Source organism: Camelus bactrianus, chromosome 7, assembly GCF_048773025.1.
Source record: "Camelus bactrianus isolate YW-2024 breed Bactrian camel chromosome 7, ASM4877302v1, whole genome shotgun sequence".
In the NCBI taxonomy this organism is placed as follows: domain Eukaryota; kingdom Metazoa; phylum Chordata; class Mammalia; order Artiodactyla; family Camelidae; genus Camelus; species Camelus bactrianus.
Genome location: NC_133545.1, coordinates 15492495 through 15509464, shown reverse-complemented (window position 1 = coordinate 15509464; position 16970 = coordinate 15492495). Strand labels below are relative to the sequence as shown.

Below are 16970 nucleotides of genomic sequence, written 5' to 3'. Positions count from 1 at the left end.
CCCTTCATCTACTGATGGACACTTAGGCTGCTTCCATATCCTGGCTATTGTAAATAATGCTGCAATGAAATTAAGAATTTAACAACTCCTCACTGAAATTATAAAATGACAGCCATGAGAGGTTACAAGTGGAGTTGGCATTATATTTATACAATGGATACAACTTTTGTCACTATTATTGTATTTCACAACTATTGTAGTAGTGTGGAAAAGGTGGACAAAGTTCACTGAGTTTAAAACAAAGAGTTTGAAAACAGAGCTATTTTTAACTAATGAAATGAAGGAATACCATTTATACTAAGAACATCTGTCTCAAAGACATATATGGTAAAACAACTTTGAAAACAACAAAGGAAGTGTTAGTTCCTGGAGATTCCAATTCAACCCAAATTTAACTAAACCATAGGCAGGTAACAGACAATGTGATAATTATTTGGACTACAAAGATAATTTCTATCTTCAAAAAATTCATAGTCAAACAGGAAAGACAGGCAGGTAAAAATTAATACGGAGTTCTTAATTGCAAGCAACAAAAACCAATTCATATTGATCAACAGAATGTAATGCATTAAACAGATATTAAAAGTAGCTCTTAGAATTGTGGGGAAGTTTGAAGAACCACACTCAGTAAATGAGCAGGAACCAAGGAGGCTTACAGGCAAGAATAAAATCAAAATCTGAGATATGAACCACCTGAGCACAGAAGCGATGCCAAAACGGGCACACCACTACCTCTCTTTTTGGAAACTGGATGCTTTATGGCTGCCACTACATCCTTTACTGTGCCCGAGTATCAGTTTCAGGTAAAAACATCCAATTAGCCATGTTTGGGTTCTGGGCCCATTTCCTAAGTGTGGGCAGGAGAAAACAATTTATTTGTTCTTGTTGGCTTTTGAATAGTTGGGAGCCAGTTTTGCTTTTCAGTAAGATTCATACTACATACCAGGGAACTCCTCAAACACAGGAAGGGGTTTCATAGGCTGCGAAGCCCCACCCCCAAGAAGACAAACGCCCCTCTACAAACAATGCATCTTACATCAAGATCTGCAGAGACATTTTGAGGGGACAGTCTCTCAGTTCTCAATTTGACAGGCACTATTCAAATATCTAAATAGTAACAAGTGACACACGCTTATACCTGCATCTGTTTTTTCAAACAGTCATTAACACAAAACACTGAACATTCAAAACTTAAAGACATATTCCACATAGCAAGATTTGAGTTTCTTAAGCCATTCACTGTTTTTCAAATTCAAGTCTGGGGGTTTGTCAGCCAAGTCAGGAGCCTGTAACTCTCAAGTTTAAGAAACTCTACACTAGAACATAAATACAGTAAGAAAGCTCTATATTAGGTACCATGTTGGCATAAATGAGGGATTAACTGCACAGTCAGGGAATGCTATGAAGAAAAAAAACTTTAAAAATTAGCAGAAATTTACCAAGCAAATGGGGTGAGGCAAAAAAGAATACTCCAATAGTGGTAATAGCTAGTATAAACTACTTCATTCAAAAACACTGTAGTGTAGTGAAAAACACACCTGTTCAGGTCAGGAAAACTGAATTAAAGTCCTAACCCTAATTAGCAGCATGATCTGGGTCCAGCCCTTTGACATCTAATTTTGCCTCATCTATAAAATAAGGGAGGTAGATTAGATGATCTTTAAGTAGTTTTGCTTCTAAATAAATTTATGGTTAGTATTATTGATAACAATGGTTAACATTTATTGGCACTCACCATATGCCAGGGAAACACAGTTAATATATATTAAGTAGATACCATTATCCCCATTTGCCCCAGTTGAGGAAACAAGTTCTGAGCAGTTAACTAACTTGTTCAAAGTGATCCAGTTAGTAAGAAAGCCAGAGTGGGAGAGTTTAATTCCAAAGCCAACAGGGAATTTGCCATTATGCCTTCTATTATGCTATGGGTAAAGTGTTTATTATCTACAACCTTTTTTTTTTTTTTTTTGATATCTAAATTTTTCAGATGCCCAAGAATTTAGGCCCAAGTATATAAATATTATAAATATATTACTTCATATTGTCAAATAGAAATCTTTCCAAAATATATTATGCATGTCTCTGACTTTTTAAATAAGAGAAAGTAGACCAAATTTTAACTTTTCTTGAAGCTCAAGGTTACACTTACACATATTACTTATTATACAGGTCTGTGGAACTTTTAAGGTAATGTGACTCTTTGTCACTTCACCTTCTCGGGTCAGTTTCTTATGTTTTTGTTTCTTCTCTCATTGCTTTCACTAATCACAGGTACTCTACACCCTTGTAATAGTCTGTGAACTAAAAAAATAAGCCAAGTTGCAAAAAAAACTACTTTTAGTCATATTTCTCATTACAAGGTGGTCTTTGATGCAGTCCCACCAAGAAATTTTTAATTAACAATTCAGCTGTGATTTGGTTACCTAAACACAAATTCACTGTTTCAAAAACTTTGACACACAACACTGTGATACTGTACCATATTCTCCTAAGATACTTCATAAAGAATGAAGCTAAAGCATCATGTCTCCAGATCACATGATGCTAGTATTCCAGACCAAAAAAAAGGTTAACACTTATGAAGATACATGGGTTAAATGTGACGTAGATTCCAAAAATGCTCATGTTTTCCCTGAAATGATAGGAAAAAGGAAAAAATCTTAAAAGAACCCTCTGGCCAAAATTCTAGAGAGAACATAATGAGAGAGTGGCTCAATCCCACACTAAAACATATGATGAAGCTACCATTAAAACAGTTTAGTATGGGTAGAAAAAGAGTAAGAAATCCAAACACATGTTGGAATTTTCTTTATGATAAAGACAATAGTTCAGATTAGTAGGTAAAGGGGAATTACAATAAATGATGTGAAAACTGTTTAAAAATACATAAGCTATATTCCTATCTCATGCCTTACTTCAAAATAAATAACAAAAAGATCAAATGCCTAAAATGCAAAAAATGAAAAAAAAAAAAACCCACAGAAGTTCTAGAAGGAAGACAAAATTTATTCATGATCTGACAGAGGAGAAAAAACACGTCTCTTTAAACAGGACAGAAAATCCAAGTCATAAAAGGTCGAAAAAGTGATATATTTAACCACATAAAAGGTAAAAAGTAAAGACCGCTATAGAACAACAAGAAAGATGAAGCCAAGACACAAACTGGAAAAAATATTTGCAAAACAAATGATAAAAAACTAACTTCCTTAATTTATAAAGGGCTCATACAAATCAGTAAAAAACAGACCAATTACCTAACAGAAAAGTGAGCAAAAGACATAAACAAGAAGTCTGAGGAAATGAATACAAAAGCTAATAAAGTTCTGATGTTTGTTTGCCTCATTAAAGAAATGCAAATCAAAGCAACATATTTTTCACCTATTCAAATAGCAAAAATGCAGCGTCGTGAAGGAATGAATGATTTGATTCACGTGCTACTGACGTGTGTCTAAGTTGATAAAATTCATCAGGAGGGTAAATACATATATAGCCTCAGAAGGTCTCAAGGCATATATACAAAGGTAATCACGATAACACTTTAATTACAAAAATAAGCTAGAAAGAGATGTTTGTCAAAAAGCAACAGTTAAATAAATAATCGTATATCCATAAAATGGAATACTACTCATCATTTAAAAAGGAAAGAATGAATAAATTTCAATATGGAACCTAAGATAAATCTTTAAGGAATTAAAAAAAAAAAGCCTAGTGCAGAAGTGTGTATAGAATTATTTTAAAGTGGGGAAATGGATGAGTAAGTGAGTTTCCCAATGTTTTTCTGGAATTAATTATGTTAACCTGTTAAGAATGGCTACCTCTGTTCACAGGAACTGAGATAGAGACCCATGTGTTACATTTTCTAATCTGTACTTTAATTAATTTCACTTTTTAAAGTTAACAGGAATTATCCAGATAGTAGAATTATGGGCCAATTATTGTCTTTTTTTTAATACTTTTCTGTTTTAAAAATATCTAATAAAATCTATATTTTACATTAAGAAACCACCTGGGAAGGGATAATGGGCAATGAGGCACTTTGTTTCATTCTACTCAACACAGCTTTATCTCTTAAATAATAAACATTACTTTAAAATTTAAATCAGCTTTAATTAATTACACTTTTAATTATCTGCATTAGTTTGATAATGTTTAAAATCTCAAAGCAAAACACTACACATAGCCATTGGACATCTGAGTGAACACTTATCTTCCAGGGTAAAAAAGATCTTGCTTTATTTTAAATTCAAAGTAAAAGACTAAAAGACTAATATAAAGTATCTACACTAAATTCTCTGTATCTACAAAGGGCACCTGTATCATATACAAGCTGACATATTGGCTGTCTGACTGGGTCACAAGCCCTGCTATAGAAAGGGCATAACACAGTGATAAATTAAAAACAAAACAAAACAAAAAAACCCAAAAAACAAAAACAAGGGGGAAAAAAGGAAACTGCATAAAACTAATAAATGCAAGACAGTTTGAATCAGGACCTCTTTTCAATTGCCTATTTTATTAGGAAAGTGAAAAGTGATCCCAATAAGTCACGCAACTTCTAAAGATTAGATAATACTTTTTCTCAAGTTCAAGAGATCTTTTTCTCTCACAAGGTGAACAATTGTTGCTTTTCAACCCTATTAGAGTGTCAAAGGCAGGTATAATTAGAATGTGGGCTGGAGAGGGAAAAGAAAGGAAACCACAAAGAAAGGGAAGTTAGAGACCTAATGTATAGTATTTCACTGCAAGTGAAACAGAAGCACATGTAAACAAGCGAGTACATACATCAGACCTGCTGGAGAGTCTACGATACTACTTACCAATACAACTCACAAGCATTCACCACTAAGAGAGTTGGTTTCTCTAAACTAAACACAAAGCTCCCCTCTACATAGTCTCAATGGATAATTACCATTCTGCTGTGATTATTTTTAATACTTAAGTACTCAATAATATAGTACCCCTGAGTTATCCAGCCTTACTGAGAAACGAAAGTCAACAGTATGCTGACGTAAATAGCAAAGAGCTTTGAAGTCAGAGAGATTGAGTTCAAATCTCATTTTCATTACTCAAGAGCTTTATGACCTTAGGCAAGTTATTTAATCTTCGCCTCTGTTTCTTCATCTCTAAAATCTCTAAAATCAGTTTAATAATATTAACTATGCTCAAAGGTAGATGTGTAACTAAATGATATTATACCTGTACTTGACATCACAATACTCAAATATATAAAAGTTTTAAGAACATACTTTTGAAAAAAGTGCCATTTGTTTAATTTAAACCATCTGAAAAGAAATCTTAATACTTCAGTTAACTTTTGTTTCTTCTTAAGGCAGACACAATTTAACTTTTTCTGTACTGTATAGGATCATAACTATGAATATAAATTACAAGATTATTTATGTGTGACTATACATACAAAAAAGTTTCCACAAGCCATCAGTTTCTTCAGAGACACACCTTGAGCAAAAATCAAAAATAGCCCCTGACAAGACTTAAAAGTTTATAGAGATGGTATCTCCATGCTACTTCCAAATTGTTATCATTTAATATTTTAAAAACTGTAGCCAATTTACTATGTCCTCATTCATAGTCAGAGATAATTCGTGCTTGCCTCCTGCAAACCCCTTTCTCATGTTCTTAATGTGCTGCTGCTAAGCTACTGTGAGTTAAGAAGCCAGATAACCATTTCAAGCCAGACTGATAAGGGAAAAAAATGTGGGCTGTAGATTCGGTAAGCTCTGGGTTTAAATCCCAGTTGTGCTACTTATTTTGCGATCTTGTTAAATTTCTTAACTTCTCTAAGCTTCAATTTACTCATCTTTAAAATGGAATACTAGTACCTATCCTGAAACATTTTGGTAAAAAACAAATGAAAATTTAAGTAAAAATCTTGCAGAGTGCATTCTAGTACCTGGCAATATAAGTCATCCTGTCAAAGGTAATTATTATTATATAACCTACACAGGATGTTGAAAGTATAGCAAAGTTGAGAATAAAAATAATTTACTTGGAACAAATGCTTTTAATGTGTGAAATTCCTTGGCACTATACTGGAGATACAAAGATGAAAAAGGATATATATCTATCCTTCAGAGGCTCAGAGCCTAATTAAAGGCAGACATATAAACAAAATCACCGCTATGTGATAAGCGAAACAGTCAAAGCAGCAGCACTTCATTTCAAGTCAAAATGCTCTTCTGGAAGACGTGATATTTAAGCTGAGGATAAACAGCTCACCAGGTTGGGAGTTAGGGACTGAGGAGAGCAGACTTGGTCAAGGATGATGAAAGAGCACATGTGAAGATACAAGTAAGAAACAGCATGGCAGGGTCTGGAGCAGAGTGCTTGTGGAGTAGCAAGTTTAAAAAGGCAAGCATGGGCCAGATCTTGACCATCTAGTATGCCAAACCAAGGATGAGTTGGTCTTTTCAAGAGTAAATAATGGGGAATCACAAATGTATAAGAAGGGCAGTGAAAGAGGTTAGCTGAAAAAGATAAGATGCTCAGACTCATATCAGAGAGCGATTCCTCCAGCTGCGATGTGTAAGTTGACCAGGAAGGAGGGGAAACCTACAGTCAAGGAAAATACAGTCCAGGTGGTTAAGAAGCAGTAACTAACCTAAAGTAGTGATGATAAGAATGGAGAGTAAAGAATGAAAGAGAGAGTAAGAAGGGTAGTCTTGATAACACTCAGAAACTGGAGAAAATCCTCCAAATTCTGGTTTGGGCAAATGGTTGGGTCATGATGTCATTAGTCAAAATGGAGACAACAAAAATTGAAACAGTTTCTGAGAAGAAAATGTGAGCTCAATTTGGAACTTACCTGAATGGAGCTACCCATTTGGCAGTGTGGAGCTCATGTGAGGGCTGAATTAACTCCAACGGAAGAAATTAACATACAGGCAGAAATGGAAGACAAAGGCAAAACAAGGCACCCAGAGGAATCATACAGACTGAAAATGGGACTATGAATAGCTACTAACACTGCCCATGAATATCACACTTTGTGGCTTTTACTTGTTTTCAAACTGGACAAACTGCTTATGTAAGTGAGATGTTACTTATAATTTGCATACTACTTTAAAAGCACAACAGCTTTTCCATATAGATCTACTGAATATAGACGTTTAAGTTTTCTAAGCATTGTGTCCAACTTCTTCATTATTGTGCCAGGCCTAGCAAAGTGCTGGTGGCCTGAAAGGTGCCCAATAAAAATGGATGAATTAACTAAATGTGGTCTTTAGGTCACTCAAGAAACCAAACTGTTTCAGATAGTGTTTTAATGTTTACATAAGCGTTTAACATGGAGTACTCTAAATTCTTCTTTATATGCCGCTTTTCCCATTTAGAAAAATAATTTTCAATGGTATGGGAACTCTGAACTTACTTTCCGGGGTTCAAGAATTCACCCCAAACCAACAATTAATGCCTATCCATACTTCAGATTTTTGCATAGAAGTCAGAAGCAGGTAGAAAAGTACAATTATTGATTTTTGAAAATATTAATTTAAAAAAGGGAAAATACTAAACCACTTCACCTATAGGTCCATTCTTATGTTAACAATGGGAGGGATCGTCACTGGAATACTGAGGAGAGTATTTTAAAGACTCTCACCTCTTAAAAGGAAAACTAGACAAGTCTAAATCTTTCTTAATGTACCTTCTTTGTACACACTCAGATAAATGTACATTACATAAACTCAGAAAATAATAATGAGTGTTCACAAATTGGTGGATAAAAAAAGTGAATCAATGAATAAGCAGGGAAGATGGCAGCTGAACAGGACAAATCATGTTATGAGGACTTGAGGTGAAAAGGCACAATAAGGGAGCTCAGGTGCTCAGGCAGTAAAAACTAGAGTGAGTTTTTGGTTGTTCTGTGTTTTGTTATTTTTCACTAATGAAGCAAACGCTATTTTAAGAGACTCAGTTTATTCAATAAAAACTACATAGGTCAAAAGCTCAATGGTCTGTTCATAGGATTACTTTACGGTCAAATCTTTTTGGATAAACCAGTTCTTAATACTTCTTTTTACTTTTCTTTAACTGTCCTTCCCTCTCATGCACATCTTTTTTGTTAATGAAAGTAGGAAGTATGGTAGCAATAGGGAAAAATCAAAATCAAACTGAATAACCTAATTAAAAAACTAACCGAAAAGAAATAATCATTATTAGCACACAATTTTACAAAAATGTTTTTGTGTGATTGAAAACTGTATAATTTATGTGCTTAGATATGGACCTCAAGAATGTCCTACTAGAAATCTTGATATCATAAGCTCTCACAGTTACAGTTTAGATTGTGAGATACTGCATGGAGCAGTTAGAGTCTAAGTTTTGGAGTCAGCAGGTTAGTTCTGACTTCATCATTGGTTATCTCTGCAACTTTGGATTTTTTCCTTAAGTACCGTGCATCTCAGTAATCTTATCCGTAAAATGGGGCTAATAAAAGGACTTATTCCACAAGACTCACAAGAATGATATAAAATAACACAACAGAAATATACTACATAAATTGAGTTATTTTTGTAGCTGCAAGTTGCAACAACTTTTCTTATTTCAAGAATATCAAATAACTTAGGTTCCATTATTAACAGGAAGCCCATTCACTTCTAGAGTACTGCAGAGTCCCACCACTGGGAGTGAACCATGTTGATTAAAGTATTCCAAGTAATTTCTTCCCTTAATCTTACATTGAAACATCCAACAAGTTGGGTTTCAGACTGCCACTAGCTGAGAAGGCAGTGAATAATGTTCTAAAAATCCACTACAAATAACAACTGAGCAGATAATCTCTATGTAGAAAGTCTATCAGTAGCTTGCCTTGCACAATCCTGTGAGTTTTAAGAAACTCTCTTCTGCTTACTTGCTTCCTAACACAGATCTCTGAAGTGAAAACACAGCAGCCTATCAGTGGTCATACCCCTTGAAGAACTAAAGTCTAGATTGGGTTCCCACACTTTTAGAAGGTGACCAAGATGCCCTCCATGATCTCATCATAAAGTTAAAATTTTAGAGGCAAAATGTGCTCCATAGTTATGTCATAAAGCCATACTTTTGGAAAACTTCTTTTTTAAATCATCGTCATATTGAAATCACATGTAAGTTCTCTCACAATTACAAAAAGCACAGTTTCAGGGTCCAAAGGCAGGCCGACTTGGAATTTAAAGTTTACTACTTCTTCGCAATGTGGATTCACATTTGGGTTCAGGTTTGAGATTAGCTCTCCTCATCATGATTTTACCCCCAGATTACTGTGACTAAACCGCATTACTATTTACTACACATGTAAGCATTTCAGATGGAATCAAAGAGAAAGAAAGAGTAATAAAAGTTAACATTCTTGTTTGAAAACTACTCAGATAATCTTAAACATTCCCAGATGCTAACTAACCACCCTACCACTTGAAGCAAACAAGTATTTGTTGGGGGGCCGGGGGCGGGGGTGGTGGAGGAAAAGGCCACACCCAAAGTTAGGACTTTACAGTGAAGTTTCAGAATTTTAACTATTGCTATTTTCGGTACTCTTTTTTCACGGTCAATGACTACTTTAGATTCGTAACAGGCCCAAAGGTAAAGAAAACGTTCCTCTGATCCTAATCACTTAACTTACTTCATTCAGTAATGGGCAGATCCAAGATGGAGAATTACCTCATCCAAAGAAAGATTTAAGTAACTCTGGCGTAAAAGAGGGCCGAACGGAAATCATCAGTGCTCATAAGTGACTCTAAAAGAGCGGGTCACCACTCCTCCCCTCCCCCAAGGGGTCAGGAAGGCCAGCGCCTGGCTGTATCACCACGGCAGCTACCTGACACAGAGCACGACCGCGTTATCTGGACCCTTCTTTCAGTGTAGACGCTCTGACTCCCCACTCTGTCGCTGCCACCTCCGTCCAAGAGGTCTCCCCCACCCCCGCCCACGCCAGCCCAGCTCCCAGCTGCTTCCTCAGCCTACTCTTCATTCCACCTCCGGGCTCTCGCCGACTCCAGGCATCCCCGCTTACCTTGGCCACATAGTCTTTCACTTCGTCCAGGTCTCCGTTTTTCAGTGCCCACATGAACTCCTTGTCGCACATCACTGCAGCGGGGAGGGCCGGCTGGCCGGGCAGAAGACGAGGAGGCGGTGGCAGCAGCAAGCGGATACCGCCGGGCGAGAGGGAGACAGGGCCGCGCGGAGCCGGAGAGAAGAGAAGGCGGGATAGGTTGCCAGGCGGGCGAGGCAGTTGGCCGCGGCGACCGTTGGGGCGGGAGAAAGAAAGTTTTTTCGCAGCCACCGGGCCCAGCAGAGCAGGTTCCGCCTGGCCGAGGAGAAGCAGGAGCGTTTGCACTTCCGGTTCACTCCCAGCTAGGACCCTCCCCCAACTTCCTCTTCCTCTTCCCTTGGGCGGAACGTCCCGCTCGGGACCCCGCCCCGACGGCCCGGATCGAGAGCGCCGAGTGCGCAGGCGCCGTGGCTGGAGCGGCTGGCGAACGCTGGCGGAGTGGGCGGGACTGGGAGGCCTGGGGAGGGCGCTGGAGGTCAGGAAGCGCGGAGGGCAGGTGGAGGGAGAGATAGGTATTTTACCTGGGTTCAGGACGTTTCTGGGCACCATAAACGGGAAAAACTTAAAAAAAAAAAAAAACTACAACCTTGGAAGGCCGTTTTACTCATCTTCAAAAAGTATTCAGTAGGCATGTTTGATTTTAATGCCTTTCCCCCTCTTTCCCTCCTTTTCTCCTTCCGTCCTTTCCCTCCCTCCCTTCCTCCGCTATCTAGCATTCCTCGTGCTCCTACTGCATGTCAGACTTCGCTAGGCACGGAGGATATATTAAAAAAAAAAAAGGCATAAAACAATTCCTGCCCTCAAGAAGCTCTCTAACACTTACGACAACAATGCGAATTCAGTGTATCAATACTACGTATAATGTTCTGTGAAGGGAAAAACTTTACTGTCTCCCTGACCAGCTAATGATGTCCAGGGACTAGGAATTCAGCTTGTTGCCCCAGGGCAGAGAAAACTTAACTGACCAGTACAATTGGTGTTTTTAAAATTTTGTATTCGTTTGTTTTTAATGGTTTGAAGCTTCAGGACCGTTCTAGTGAAACCGGTTCCATTCTTTCTAGAGTTTCACTCTAATAGCCTGCGGCACGTCCACCAGGTAAATTGTGCTTCAACCCTAATGATCCAGACATGCACACATGAACATAGAGAAAGCCAATAAAAACTCTTATTGGAACTATTATATATATATATAGTTTATTGTTTATGACCCACTAAATAGATAAACCAAGGTAATATACTAGGCTTGCCGTGTAGTATAGAGGTTCAGAACACAGACTGGAACCAGAATGCTTAGTTTTGAATAAAGGACCCAACCCTTACTAATTTTGTATCACCTCAGGCAAGTTACTTAATCCTTCTCGGTTCAGTTTTCCATGTATGTTAAATGGGTATGACTATAGTATTCAATAAATGCATATATGTATATGGCTATGATTTAGAAATAGCAAACAGGGGTAGGATTCAGGGCAAAAGAAGAGTTTCCAAATATTTAACAGTTGTTATTCTGTTCACTTTACTTTCTGACAATAAGAAATATAACTCCACATGCCTAACGATGATACATTTCTGGAAACAGATCTGGAGGAGGAATTTGTTAGGTAAATCCTGGAGTTCCTGTCTCTTTTCTAACTCCCACCTGTGTGATCTCTGAGTTATATCCTGCTAACAGCGCTTGGTTTATATCTCTAGTCCAGACTTATCCTATGTGATCCATTCTTATATTTAACTTCTTCACCCAATTGAATGTCTCAAACTTAACTTGTCCACAATAGGATTTGATCTCCTCTAGATTCTAAACCTAGTTGCCCCTAGACCATCCCTTCTCTGTGAATGACATCACCAACCACACTGTCACTAAAATCAGAAACATGATGACAAAAGATTCTCTCCTTGACCAGACTCTAGCCAGACTCCTGTGAGCCTTCTTTTTGACTAGGTTTCAACCTTTGTCTATAAAGACTTGACCAAACATTAACATAGTTTCCTAACAGCTCAAGGCCACATCCTAAAATGACCTCAGTCTCCCTTAAAGTACCTGCATGAGAAAATCTAAGGTTGCCAAAATCTAAGGTTGCCAAAATCTTTCCTCTTTTTCGCAGTCAACCCCTGAGGATAGGACCTCTCTCTCCCAGTCTCTGTAGGAGGGTAGAATCCTAACTTCAGTGATTGCCACTAGCAGACACAGCTGGCCTAACTGCATTTATGGTAATAGTTTGTAATTTTTTCCTTCCCTGACTCTACTGAGCCCTACTCTATACCCATACTCTGCCCGTATTCTCCCTTTAAAATACCTATTCATTGCTGTAGAAATTGAAGTTTTGTTCAGTTCACGTTGGACTCTTTTTCCCTATAGCAATATATACTGCTGACAAAAAATCTGTCCTTACCATTTTAACCAGTGTCCTGCTTTGCTCATCTTTGACAATGGGAGTCATAAATAAGTCCTACTGCTCCCAACCTTTCTCTCTTATTCGATCCATCAGTAAGTCCTTCAAAATATATCTTAAATTGTTTGTTCTAGCCATCTTCCCTGCTGACTACCCCCAACCCGACCCTTCCCATCCCTATCAGTTCTGCCCTGCTGCAGTAGCCTCCCTGCTGGTCTTCCCATTTTCCAATTAATTCCCTATACAGCCAGAGTTACCTTTATAAAACATAAATTAAACATGCATTTCTTATCTTAAAACCTTTCAATGGTTTCCTATTGCATTTAGGATAAAATCCTATTTATTTGCCATGGCCTTCAGGACCCTCTGTGGTCTGACCCTGATGGTCTCTCTCATCTCATGACCCTTCCCTCCCATCCCATGGCTTCTCAGTTTCCCATAGACCTCATCTTCTGTCAGTTTCAGGAAAACCAAGCTAATTCCACCGTAGGGATGTTATGCTTGTTACTTCCTGTCTAGAATGTTCTTTTAAGTCTTGCTTACTCCTGAGGTCTCAGTGCCAATGTTACCTCTTTAACAAGGCTTTCCAGACCATCCAACTTTTAATAGGTTCCTCAGTCATGTCTACCATATAGCCCAGTTTTTCAAAACCTCTTTCAGTTCACTCATCATAAATTTTTTCGTTATTTTTTTTTTGTTTACCTATTTTGGTAGGTAGTCCACAAATATTTCCTTTTGTCTGCCATCCTAAGCTCAAGAGAGAATTGCTCTTCCTGGCTTCCTTGTGGTTGGGTAATGTCATGTAACTAATTTTGGCCTATTAGTTATGAGCAAAAGTAATATGAGTCACTTCCAGCCTTGCCAATGCCAGACCCTTCAGAGCTCTTTTTTCCCTCTCTTGCAACAACTAGCAGCACTCAAAACGGTGGCCGTTGTCAGCCTGGGTTCCTGAGTGACAACAATGAGCAGAACACCCCTGCCGTCCCATAGTGATATATAGTAAAATCATCATGAAACTTTCGTTGTTTCAAGCCACTCAGATAGTGGTGTTTATTACTGCAGCAACACTGACTGACGCAGAAATTCTTGTCAGAGGTGAGCTGTGACTAGAACAAAAACCTTAAGTAGACGGCATTGGCTCAGGGGCTGGGTAGTATGCAACAAAGGAAGTGATTTTAGAAGCCTTATGCATGGTGATTCATGTTCACAGGGGTGAAACATTTGGCAAAACAATCTCCTGTGACAACAAGGTGATGCATGGAAGGCCGATAATGGACCCTGTAAACTTGTAGCTCTAGTGGAAGAGGCTGGAAAATGGAAAGCTGTTGGCATGTGTTGGTAACTATTTTTGGTGTGTTTCAGGGAAAGGCATGTTTTTATTTACTTTTTTTCCAGGTTTAATGTGATAGAATTAGCGTATAACATTGTATAAGTGTAAGGTGTACAAAATGATGATTTGATATATGTATGTATTGTGAAATTATTACCTCAACAAGGATAGTTAACATATCCATTACCTTATAGTTACCTTTTCTTTGAGGAGGTGGGGGTGAGAATTTTTAAGATTTACTCTTTTAGTACCTTTCAAGTATACAATCCAGTATTGTTAAATACAGCCACCATGTAGTACGTTACATTCTCCAGAACTTATTCATCTTGTACGCTGAAGTTTATACCCTTTACCACCTTCACCCGTTTCCCCCACCTCATAGCCCCTGGTAACTACCAGTCTACTCTCTGTTTCCGTGGGGTTCATTTTTTTAGATTCCACATATAAGTGAGATCACATAGTGTTTATCTTTCTCTGTGTGACTTATTTCACTCAGCATAATACCCTCAAGGTTCATCCATTTATCACAAATGACAGGATTTCCTTCTTTTTTATGGCCCATTGTATACACATACCATATCTTCTTTATCTAGTCATCTGTCAGTGGACACTTAGGTTGTTTCTATGTCTTGGCTATTGTAAATAATGCTGCAGTGAACATGGGAGTGCAGACATCTCTTCAATGTGCTGTTTGAAACTCCTTTGGTTATTCCCAGAAGTAGAATTGCTGGATCATATAGTAGTTCTGTTTTTCCTTTTATTGAAATATAGTCAATTACAATGTGTCAATTTCTGTTGTACAGCATAATGTCCTAGTTATGCATATATATACATATATTTATTTTCATATTCTTTTTCATCAAAGTTTTGATAATAAGGTATTGAATATAGTTCCCTGTACTGTACAGAAGAAATTTGCTTTTTAACCTATTTTTACATAGAGAAATTTGTATTTTAACCTATTTTTACATCAATAGTTCTATTTTTAATCTTTTGAGGAACCTCCTTACTATTTTTCATAGTGCCTATAGTAATTTACATTCCCACCAATAGTTCATAAGTGTTCTCTTCTCTCCACAGCCTTTCCATCACTTATCTCTTGTCTTATTCATAATAGCCATTCCTACTGTTGCAGCAAAGTGTTACAGCTCAGTTGTGACAGCAACCTGGATCCAGGCGAGAGACCAAGCAGCACTCGGAGGTTTGGAGAACTCGGGTTTATTACACCAGCAGGCCCAGAGGAGTTAACACTCCAAGCTCTGGACCCAGTCTGTAGGTTTAAACAGGCTTTTACAGGCTACCAGTCTAGACTTTGCAACATTTTGTAACATCATGTGCAAATAAGGTATAACAAATGTCACTAATTAGGAACAAGCTTTGTAGAAATGGATCAACCAGAAATAGATCACCAATCAGGAGTGAGCTCCATGAAAATGAAGCACTACAAATGGACCAATCAGGAGTTAGCTCAGGGAACCAATAGAATCTTAGGGGTAAGTTCCGCTTTCCTAGAGGTAAGCCATTTCAGAGTTTAAAAAGCGAGATAATGCCACTGGGCCAGGGAACTGTATGGTGCTGGCAGGAGAGTAGTGGCCCTGCCTGGGAGTCCTGCTGGTCTTTTTCATGGGGCTTCCCACCTCACTACTAGTGTAAGGTTATATCTCATTGTGGTTTTGATTTACAATTCCCTGATGATTAGTGACAGTGAGCGCCTTTTCATGTACTCGTTGGTCATTTGTATGTCTTCTGTGGAAAAATGTCTATTCAGGTCCTTTGCCCATTTTTATATTGGATTATTTATTTTTTTGCTATTGAGTTGTATGCATTTATGTATATTTTGGATATTAACCTTTTATCAGATGTATGATTTACATATATTTTCTCCTAATCCATTGGTTGCCTTTTTGTTTTGTTGTTTCTTTTGCTGTGCAGAAGCTTACTAGTTTGGAGTCTCACCTGTTTATTTTTGCTTTTGTTGTCCTAGCCAAGAAATCATTGCCAAAATGAATGTCAAGAATTATTTTTCCTATGTTTTCTTCTAGAAGTTTTATGATTTCAAGTCATAAATTTCAGTCTTTAATCAATTTCAAATTAATTTTTGAAAGTGGTTTAGGATAGTGGTCTGGTTTCACTCATTTGCATGTGGCTTTCCAGTTTTCCCAACACCAGTTTTGAACAGACTATCTTTTCCCCATTGAGTTTTCTTGGCTCCCTTCTCAAATATTAGTTGACTATATATGCATAAGTTTATTTCTGGGCTCTCTACTTTTTTCCAGAGATGTACAGTCTGTTTTTATACCATACATTTTGATTAGTATAGCTGTGTAATATAGTTTGAAATCATGAAGTTAGATGCTTCCAGCTTTGTTCTTCTTTATCAGGATTGCCTTGGCTTTTTGAGGCCTTTGTGGTTTTATACTATTTTTAGATTTTTTTTTCATTTCTATAAAAAAGATATTGAAATTTTGATAGGGATTTCATTAAATCTATAGATTACTCTGGGTAGATGGACATTTTAACAATCTTAATTCTTCCAATAAATGAATATGGGATATCATTCCATTGGTCTCTTCAATGCCTTCTCCAATTTTCAGTGTACAGTTTTTTCACCTCTTTGGTTAAATTTATTCCTAAATACTTGTTTTTGATGCTATTGTGATGGGATTAATTTATTTCTTTTTCAGATAGTTCATTGTCGTGTATGGAAGTGCAACTGATTTTTGTATGTCAATTTTGTATCCTGAAACTTTACTGAATACACTGGTTAGTTTTAACAGTTTTTTGGTGGCAACTTTAGGGTTTCCTATATGTAAGATCATGTCATTTGCAGATGAAGACAGCTTTACTTCTTCCTTTTGGATTTGGATGTCTTTTATCTCTTTTTCTCGTTTGATTATTCTCGCTAGGAGTTCCATTACTATGTTGAAGGAGGAATGGCGAGAGTGGTCTAGTTCCTGATATTAAAGGAAAAGCTTTCAATCTTTTATCCTTGACTATGATGTTAGCCATAGTTTGTTATATATAGCCTTTATTTTGTTGAGGTATGTTTCTTTCATACCCAATTGTTGAGAATTTTTATCATGAAAGGATATCAAATTTTGTTGAATGCTTCATCTGTGTGATAAAAAGATTTTTATCTTTTATTTTATTAATGTAATTTTTTACATTTATTGATTTGTATATGTTGAACCATTTTTATTCTCAGGGATAA

The 16970-nt window shown here is 37.2% G+C and overlaps 1 protein-coding gene across 1 annotated transcript in view; it reads right to left on the bottom strand.

Annotated features, from left to right (window-relative positions):
• The window catches only part of MTPN (myotrophin), a 52064-nt gene extending 41710 nt beyond the window's left edge, over positions 1–10354 (bottom strand). Inside the window, exon 1 of the mRNA XM_010947496.3 lies at positions 10004–10354. Coding sequence (XP_010945798.1) covers positions 10004–10075 — 72 coding nt within the window. The 5' untranslated portion in view covers positions 10076–10354. The remainder of the gene's footprint in view (positions 1–10003) is intronic.
• Between the last annotated feature and the right edge of the window lie 6616 nt (positions 10355–16970).